This window comes from Montipora foliosa, chromosome 14 (assembly GCF_036669935.1).
Source record: "Montipora foliosa isolate CH-2021 chromosome 14, ASM3666993v2, whole genome shotgun sequence".
NCBI lineage: Eukaryota > Metazoa > Cnidaria > Anthozoa > Scleractinia > Acroporidae > Montipora > Montipora foliosa.
The window spans coordinates 7,786,558-7,796,810 of NC_090882.1; the positions used below are offsets into that span (position 1 = coordinate 7,786,558).

General features: G+C 38.8%; 1 protein-coding gene across 1 annotated transcript in view; it reads left to right on the plus strand.

Annotated features, from left to right (window-relative positions):
- The first annotated feature begins 945 nt into the window (after positions 1-945).
- Positions 946-10,253, plus strand: part of LOC137985244 (histone-lysine N-methyltransferase EZH2-like) — a 26,465-nt gene continuing 17,157 nt past the window's right edge. The window contains exons 1-7 of the mRNA XM_068832803.1: positions 946-1,147; positions 4,584-4,709; positions 5,662-5,778; positions 8,017-8,143; positions 8,687-8,818; positions 9,514-9,643; positions 9,862-9,927. Of these exons, the coding sequence (XP_068688904.1) occupies positions 1,061-1,147; positions 4,584-4,709; positions 5,662-5,778; positions 8,017-8,143; positions 8,687-8,818; positions 9,514-9,643; positions 9,862-9,927 (785 nt within the window). The 5' untranslated portion in view covers positions 946-1,060. The remainder of the gene's footprint in view (positions 1,148-4,583; positions 4,710-5,661; positions 5,779-8,016; positions 8,144-8,686; positions 8,819-9,513; positions 9,644-9,861; positions 9,928-10,253) is intronic.

Genomic DNA, 10,253 nt, shown 5'->3' on the forward strand with positions numbered 1-10,253 from the left:
TCAAGAGGATCGAACTGGGGACCTCTTGCCCCGAAAGCGGCAGGTACAAAACACAGGTCACAGGTCATTGTTTTACCAATACAGAAAGTGTCTTAAACATTAATAAATGCCAACCTTTAGGCCTATTAATTAGGTTAGCTTTTATGAATGTTTAGGATACTTTCTGTATTGGTAAAACAATGACCTGTGACATGTGTTTTGTACCTGCCGCCACGAAAGCCGCGCAATTATCAACTGGGCTATGCCTGCTCCTTGTATTGACATGAATGAATGAATGAATTAGAATGAATGAATTTTGCACTTTAGCTAACAATTTAGCTCTATACCAAGGCTTGCCGTTCGCCAACCCATCTTCCGAAGGGGATCACAACACCTGGAACTACACGGCAAACGAACCATTATTTTGTCTTTCTTTTAATAATTTTCGTCATTTTGGCAAAGTCGAGAGACTTGCTATGCAAGTAACAACGTGTTAGACACTCTCTGACTAAATTTTTAATAAACAAAATGATTATCCATTGCAGTGTCACCCGAGCACAGTCCCATCTCGGGTCCCGTACGAAGTGAAGCACCCGCTACGCCATCCACACATAGGGGCTTTTCAGGGCCAATGAAACACAATCAACGAAACAACAGAACACACAATAACTGTTAAGAATCCCAAACATTTTGATGGAGAAACATCCAAATGCGAGGGGTGTGGATGTAGACTTTAATCCCACAGTCAGCAACGCAAGTTCAACCCGTTATATTCGAAGAGATCATAGGTAGTGTACTGATGGGTGTAACTGGGGACATAATAGTTAGGTCTCAGTGTATGGGTGTAACTGGGGACATAATAGTTAGGTCTTACACCAAGTACTCCAATAGGGTTACTTCCATTTTGATATCCTTGAGCTTCAACATCAAACACTACATATAAAAGTACACCAACCGTACTTTTTTGCCGACGCCGAGCATTTCCCGAAGATCTTCGCCAAAGGATTTGTTCGTTTGTTCGGCATTGTTGTCAAAACGTGGTTCCCGCCGCTTGGTTCTTCAAAGCTAAGTTTATCTGGTCATGGAACTTGATTTAAAACGCGTTGCTCGTTTAGAATACTTGAAACTTCGACAGTCTAAGCAAGTGGAGAAAGTTGATGCCGTTAAGGTAAGTTTTATCCTTGAACTGGAAAATGTGCCTCGCTCGAGCTCTGCATATGCGCGTGTGAAGAATGAAGTTCTTAGCTTTTTAGCTTGCAAGTTAATGTGGGCTAATCTCATTACCTTAGATTTAGCTATATGAAGTTAGTTTAAAACTTGGCTTCAACAGTTTTCTTGTAAATTATACGTAAATGTTCTGGAATACTTTCAATATTTAACATGAAAGGGAAACGGTACGTACTTCTATGTGAACTATAGTACAATTAAGCATTTATATGTATATTTTAATACAATTGATTTTGTGTTTTTTAATAACCTATTGTTATTATATTTATCTTGTTAATATAGCTTTATTAGAATTATTTACATCTTGATATTTATTGACTGTATATTTTTAAATAGTGTTACAGATTATATTTCTTATGCCATTGTAAAAAAATACTCTATCTGTCTATCTAGCTAGCTAGCAGTTGCAAAAAGGTTGAGACACTGCATCGAAAATTCACTTCTTCTTCCTTAAACTCACCTTGCACTTCATAAGATAAGTCTTAACGCCCCTCTCTCCCCTCCCCCCTTTTTCAATGTTGATACCCTTAAGTTTGAATGGCAAATGCAGGAGGGAACAACTTTGCTTGGGGGGGAAGGGGGGTTGGGGGTGCGTTGACTTGGATGACACGCGTTGTACCGTTTATAACAGCGAGTGTCTCAACTCTTTTTGCAATTGCTTGTCTCGATGGTTGTTGCGTATAATTCATCATGGTGACGAAAAGGAACGGTTGTTAGGTTCAGCGAAGGTATCAATGGAAAGCAGAAAGATGGAGTTTGAACTGGGATAGTCGTTGCGGCGTTCTAATTGAGTTCTAATTGGTGAAAATAAAGTTGAAAATTAGTGCAAATTACGTGGTTCAATTTATAACGTGAAACACATTGTTTCGACAAGTAAGTGTGGAAAAAGGTTGTGTTTCGCCATGATTTTGCCGATTTCAGCAGTAGAAAGTTTCCCAAAATGTTTAGGCGAGGTGGAAAGAGTCATTCCAAATTATTTCTCCAAGAAAATTGTCCAGTCAGAACTGTGTCACAGGAAGGACGGCGTTGATCCCATCTGCATGTGCCATTCAAACTAGTGTGTGTGCCCAATTATTTTCAATACCGGTTGGCAGTTGCCATATTAATCCAATTGAGAAGGAGTTCAATTCTAGTAGAACGCGAATTCTAGCCCCAAGCGATACAGAATAACATAACCTAAGTTTGTTGAAAGAGTATCACGTGTACACTTCACGCGGTAAAATTTAAGAATCCGATCCCACCAACGCGTCGGCCAACACGTCGGCCAACGCGTCGGCCGACTGTCGGCCGACGCGTGGGCCGCTGTTTAAACTTATAACGTATAAGATGCGTCGGTAGTGCGTCGGTGGTGCGTTGGTGGTGCGTCGGTGGCGTGTCGGTGACTCATTTGGGCCTTAGTGAACTGTTGAAAACCTAAACGTACCTTTTTCAGACTGAACGGAACTGTCTTCGACGGAAAACTTTCACTACCATATTGTATTTCGTGATATTAGAACCCAGTTCCCGTTACGACAAGTGTTATTAGAACCCAGTTTTTACTCGTTGCCCGAGACTTCGTCATCATCAGCTATTTATATATATTATTACAGGGCTTCTAAGAGTTTAAGCATTCCCAATCCTTTATAATGCACGAAAAATAAGCATGTTGGTCGACTTGCAAATTAAATGAACAAGCGCTCTGTATAAAGGCTTAAAATTCAAAATAATTGTAAGCGAACGAAATACTGAAAGGCTGTTATTCCTTGTAAGAGTTATCAATCTCTGTAATGAAGGTAAAGGACGGTGCACAACAAAAAAATAAACAGGTTATCAAATGATAAGCTTGTCAGTCTTTTATTAAGTTATGAAGACGTCACCATGTCACGCAAACATCGTAACAAGCAGAAATACATTTTTGTCCAAAAAAATAAACCTTTTTCCCTTATTGACATGTAACACATGCAAATGGAAAGAAAAACAACTTGAGGTAGACTTTTCGTGATGACAAAAGCAACAGGCGGTTGAAAGAACTTTTCGCAACGGTCTACATAATTCCAACGGTCTACACTCGAAAAACATTAAAGAAGTAGATAAGATTTCATTACTTCTACTGTACACCGTAGACCGTTGACCGATGACGCAAGCATTAAATTATCCGTGCTTCACGCTAGTAACAGAAAACCGTTCATTTATTCTACAACGGAACTAGATAAACATTTTGCACTTTTCCGAATCTCCTTTAAAAAAGACTGAGTGTTCAGGGAATGCAACCGACGGAAGTACATGTACATCAGGTTACTATTGACTGAAAAGACACGCGTACGTACGAAAATCGATCCTACCTCATGGACAACCACAGACTGTTTTTGGAAATGTTTTCAAAAACAGATTCCAATGCAGATTGCAGTGAAAGACTGAATTTCCGCAAAGAACTTCGTCCTTTTATCATACAGCAGTAGAAGCACAACACGCATATCCCTAGGTACTATTTACATAAACAGAACGTTATGGGTACAATCTACGCACGCTTATTGCGTGCGCTCTGATTTCAACTAAGACTTCTTACAATGCATTGACGCTGTTAACACCAAATTTGACGTCCCACCAACACAAAACTGTGTTTGTTATCGTCAAAGATTGTGATAATGACTACCTGTAGCGCGCAAGAGGTCAACACCCAATTTCGTACAAATTGATTGCCAATTATGATTATTACAGCACTCCTCAAAAAAGCACATTTTCAAATACCATTCCTCACTACACAAACCTTTCCGATCTAAACAAACTTATCCTGAAAGCTTACAATATAACTGTCATATATGCAAGGTCTTGCCCCAAAAAACAAATAGACAACCCGGCAATACGGAGGTAAATCAACTAGACAAGCAGTTGCAAAAAGGTTGAGACACTGCATCAAAAATTCACTTCTTCTTCCTTAAACTCACCTTGCACCTCATAAGATAAGTCTTAACGCCCCTCTCTCCCCTCCTCCCTTTTTCAATGTTGATACCCTTAAGTTTGAATGGCAAATGCAGGGGGGGACAACTTTGCTTGGGGGGGGGAGGGGGGTTGGGGGTGCGTTGACTTGGATGACACACGTTGTACCGTTTATAACAGCGAGTGTCTCAACTCTTTTTGCATCCACTAAAAACTATGTCCTGTTTAATAAAGGGAGACCAGCATCTATTACATGTATATGTCTTCACAACACAATATCACCTCTTAATAAACCAGACAGGCCATGGGAGTATAGGAAATTATCTCTAAAACAGAATTCCCTGATTTGTAATCAGATTCTCCTTGTTAGTGCCAAAACAAAATGTATAGGTAATGGTTGAATGAATCTGCAAAACTTTCCTGGAATGCAGTTCCTGCTTTAAGGTTTTCCTATTTTTCAGCGTTGTTTCACAGGAAACCAACAACACCTAAAGGAACTACTTTTGAAAAGGAGGGAAACCCAGAGAGGCGAAAAACAAGTTGTTCCCTGCATTTCACCAGCTGAACAGCTTCCCTCCACAAGAAAAGTACTGTATCTAAATCAATGATAATAATAATTATAATAATATTACTATCATAGAAGTTTTAACTTTCTAAATGGTTTCACTTTGACTGGTGCAATATCCAAATTGTTATATCTGGTCAATCATGTACAAGTTTATCAAGAGCTGGAATACAGAACAGCTTACAGAACCGAACCTGAACAGAAGAAACAGAACTACACTTTCTGAGCCCTACTACGCAAGCGCACCGAACCTAGGACCCCGGATATAACACAAATGCATCAGTACTATGACATGATTTTATTCAGGAGCAATATATCTGAACAACTAATCATGTGTATCACAGGAACAAATGAGCCCGGGGGGGGACTACCATATGAAACAGACAGGGATGCTCGTCGTCTCGCTTAGGGGTGTAAATTTTGGATTTTGGTCTCGCTTAGGGTGTTTCGGGCAAAGCGCCAATATTTTAAGCCGCCAAGGTCAAAATTTGCTTAAGCCACGCCCAGATTGGTCTCCTTTAGGGGTCACAATTCTTGAGCCATGCCCAGATGGTCTCCTTTAGGGGTTAAATTTAAAATTTCCGATGAGCATCCCTGTCTGTTCCATATGTTCCAAGATTGAATAATGCCTGCATGACTGGCAGCCACGAGCCCCCATTCCAGGAATTTAAAAAGGAGGGAAATTAGTTGGGTGATGCCAAAACAAACTTGCTGCAATCCGCGCTGGGGGACGGTTATCCTCATGCTGCCATAACAAAATAACAAACACCACAAGTGTAATGTACGGTACTACTGCGCAATTGCACCTTCAAACCAATCAGTGACCACTTTTTTTTGTCCAGCAACTTGGGGACTGCATTAAAATGGATTTTACGTGCCCTTACAATCAGCTTCGCTTGCTGTCATTTTACATTGAATATCATGATAAACGTGATTTTTAATGTTTTTCTTCTATGTATCTGTTTTTTTTTTAGTGCTCTGTTTATAGTGGATTTGGTCATAGTACCCAGCATACAGTGCTAAGGACCTTATATGCAGTTCAACCATTACCTCAGTACTTTACTTGGTCCCCACTTCAACAAAATTACATGGTAACTAAAGTCCTCTGTAAAGTTTTCAAGCTATGTTTTTATCAAAAATTATCTCTCCTTTAAACTCATTGCCAATCAAGAGTTATTGATGAGTTTGGGAACTGGTGCCTTAAAAATTAGCAAGGAGGGGCTTGTTTATGATCCAGGCAATTTGCATGGTGACATCCCTGGCAACTCGCAAGCGGGAACCACCCCAGAGCAGCTGCTAACTGGTGCTGTCACACTGGAACATGGTCCAGTGGAAAAAACACTTACCTGACCAGATACGTTTCCAGGGTGGCCCCCAAATAAGGGCTTGCCCATTTGGTGCGAGAACGCTGGATGCCACATTCACATGACTCATTTAGCCTCATTAACCAATTCAAGGCCCAGTTTCTACGTTTGGAACACAAGCAATGCTAGACCAGTAAATCAAAAAAGTGAGAATTTCATATTGTCAAACAAGTTGGTAAAGGTTTGTTAACTGACATTAATTTTAAAGAGTGTAACAGTTTCTTACTCTTGTGTTTCACTCACTACCAACGCAGCACTACAGTATCATCTTAAACTAAAACAATACAATACAATACATACTTGAGATGGACCTAAACTCAAATAATAAATTAATAATTAACCCTTTGATGTCCAAACCGGCTGAAACCGGCCAGACTTAGTATTTTACTCTGTCTAACGCCAGAGTATTTTACTCTGTCTAACACCAGACGATTTTACTCGTCAATGGGGAACCCCTGGGAGTCAATGGGTTAATTAAATTATTAATAAATTAATCTCCTCACCGAAAGCAAACATGTTTCACCATTACATGTACCTCAAAACTTCACTTTTTATCTGCTGGGCAAGACATGCAAAGTTATCAAAAACCAGCAGGAATTTGGACCCACGACTGTGTTGTGAGAAGCATGGGTCTATTCCCGGTTTTTACGTCACAAACTGCTTTGCAACGTGGAATTTCTTTGATAACAGGAAAGCAAGTAGTTTGTGATGCAAAATCAAGAATAGACCCATGTCTCTCGTATGAGGCCCTGGGTCCAAATTACTATTGGTTCTGCCAAGTTCACGTGGCTAGCACAGCACAGAAAAAGCAAAATTCTGGGTAGCAATGGTGACATACATGTATGTTTGCTTTGGATGGGGAGATTTATATTAGGAACGAAAAATATTGAGTGTAGGTGCACTTTAAGGTCTCGGTAAAGGAAAATGAGGTGTCCGCAGAAAAAAGAATTGTCGCGCCAGTCCTTTTTGTATCATGTCAAACTATATACATGTATCATGCTAATAGATTGAATTATTTGAATAAAGTTTTAAATTAGTTTTTTGGTATTTAATATTGCCTTTTAGTTTTGAGCCCTCAAACTCAAAATGACCTAGTCTGCTGCAGAAGCTTCTGTCCCTTCACTTTATTGTGAAAACAACCGCACTTTGTTGCATCGTAGTCACAGATGAATGCACTGCAATACTGTTCGATGAATTTTTTATATGTTACGAATTGAAGGAAGTATCACCCACCAAAGTCAAAACTTTCATCTCATACTTTAATTAATTTGGGCAGGAAAAATCAGTCTCCGAAGACAAACGAAAAATTCCCTACAAAGTATTTGGCGTAGTACATGTACAATCAGCCATTAGAACCGAAAATTTGGAAGCAATATCTTAAACCTGTGGGGGCAGGAGGTCCGAGAAGTTGTAATTTTAAATAAAGCCCTAGAAAATCAATCTTAAAGATTTTGCCTGTAGTTCATGGTCTGCTGAATAACTTCGCCCCCTACTTTACAACCAATCAGCGTTCAGGCACGTGCTAAGGTGGCAGATTGTGAATGATTAGGCTGTCAATTGACACCCAATTCTTTCACATGCGATTGACTTCATACCTCAATCATTTTTTGCGCACATATTATGAAGGGAAACAAAGAAAAGCAATTTTAGCGGTTTTGAAATTAATTTTTCAGATTTTTTTGTTTTTTGGGGGGGGGAATATACTTCACAGCCCACCGATTCAAGATTTGCAAAAACAAGAAATTTGAGCGAGATGCCCAAATTTACCTTTACTGAGACCTTAACTGACCACTCCCCCATAGGGGCTTTTCAAGGCCAGTAAAACACAGTCAACAAAATGACAGAACAGAACAACCACAACAGCAAGAACAACAACAGTTACTGTTAAGAATCCCAACTGGGCAGAGGCAATGGATACATATTACACGTGTTGACAATTCATTCATTCAGACATTGTCTTGACAGGTCGAAGATGAGACGGTTCTTCATAACATTCCTTATATGGGAGAAGAGGTATTGGATCAGGATGGCTCATTCATTGAGGAACTCATTAAGAATTATGAAGGAAGAGTTCATAACACTCCAGATCATGGTAACTCATATAAAGCAACAACAAAGGCTGAGATTTCACTATAAGTACACAGGGCTGTGTTTTCTTTAAAATCACAGTTTATTAGTACCATTGAAACTTTTGTTGGAAATTACAATATTATTTTACTATTAACATAAACTCTACTTAAAAGAGCCAAAACTCAAAGTTTTGGGTATTTTTATTGGGGCAGTTTTCAAAGTACATGTAGAAATTGGGACTTGTTTGTTGCCATATCATATTTTCCCATTATTGTGACAACAATCAGGTCATGGATAATATTATTTTGGTGTACAGTCATCGTGTCTAAACAAACTCTCAAATTTGGTGAAGGAAAGGAACGTTATTTATTAATAAGTGTCTAGTCGTTCTAGTGCTGGAGCACTGATTGGGAACACTGTAAACTGAAATTAACAATTATTAATGTAAATCAAGGCAATTTGGAATCTTTGTTACAAACCAGCTACTAATAAGAAAGCAAAGATTTCCATGGTTATAAGGATGGAGATTTAATATTGATGTCCCATAAACTGTCTTTTTGCACAGTGTTTGATGAAGCAGCCCTTACAGATGATCTACTTGTTCAACTTGTGGAAGTTTTAAAGAAACAGAAAGAATCGACCAACCAGAAAACAGATAGTGAGCCAGGAAAGGATAAGGAAAAAGATTCTACTGAAGGTTGGTATGGTAAATTGTACAATGTAGTTGTGAAAATCAGTGTTAACAACATTTGTTGCAAGTGGAGGTCAGGTGCCCTAGCACACCGCGAATGTTAAAAAAAAAAAAAACACAGCAGACGTTGGCCAGCAACGCAACCCCTTCCCAGATGGAACCACCTACATGTCCAAACTAACAACCACTTCTATAGTAGTAATAACAAACCTATAAGGAAAGGGAAATCTAGCAACTACACTGAAACAACAAAATTGCTTCGTTAACCACGCTGTAAAATGCCAACTACTGCTACGCCGAGAGTACGATGGTAAGATCGCTGACTGTTGCTAGAGGACAAACCGTAGCAACCAAAGCTGCAAAATACTCGGGACAAAATACTCGCGGACATTTTGCTCATTGCTCGTATTCTTCCTCGTCCCTGCAGGGCTCGGAAAAATGTTACGCAACTCACAAAATGTCCGTGCGTATTATATGTTAAATCATCGAATAAGATGTATTTACTCTGTCTAACGCCAGACAATTTTACTTGTTAACAAGGAGTGTCCTAGGGCGTTTGAGGTGTCAATGGCTTTGTAATGTCCCCTCCATTAATCTTTAAGTTTGAAAAAATCTTTCTTTTCAGTTTAGGGAGAAAGTAGCTCATGCTTTTCATCGTAAAAAAAATTTTAAAAAATGATAGATCTCTTCCCCAACAATAGTATTTGCAGAATCTCCACCAAAACGTGAAGGCAAACCAACTGATGAGACAGAGAAGCATGGTGAGCTGTTTGATGCAATAGCATCTCTGTTTCCTGACAAGGGTTTACAAGGAGTAGAAGTTAATCGGAGGTAAACAAAATTAATTTTGTTAAAATTCTGACATGAAACTTGTGGAAATGCATGACATCATAAAACTGTTTTCCCTATGTACATTGTATATGTACTTATTTCTGTCCATATGATTGTTTAATGTGTAGCTCCAAACTTGTAGAAAAGCACATTGATCGAATGACATTCAAAATAGTATTATTGTTACACTCAAGTCAAATTGTTGGAATTTATTGCAGGTATAAGAACATATTAGAGCGTAAAAATGGCGAATTACCACCAGAATGTACACCAAATATTGACAGGTATTGCAGTGTTTTATTCCTTAACTTGGTTGTAAGCTGGAAGTGATTGTAAGAGTTGGTCAACACACGGTGACCACAATCAGATATAAAGTACATAGTCCCTTACCGAAATAAACCTGGTACATATCATTTTAAATAGTTAGAACCTGATTCGGTTGATTAAAGCATGTTGTGGAGAATATGCCATGCATTTCACTGTGTACACAGTAGTAGTATAGCTCAAACCCAAGACACGACAGGTATGGTTTTAAAAAATGCCAGACATGCAAAATTAAATATTTCAAGTTTTATATTACAATTTTTTTTAATATTACAATTACATAATT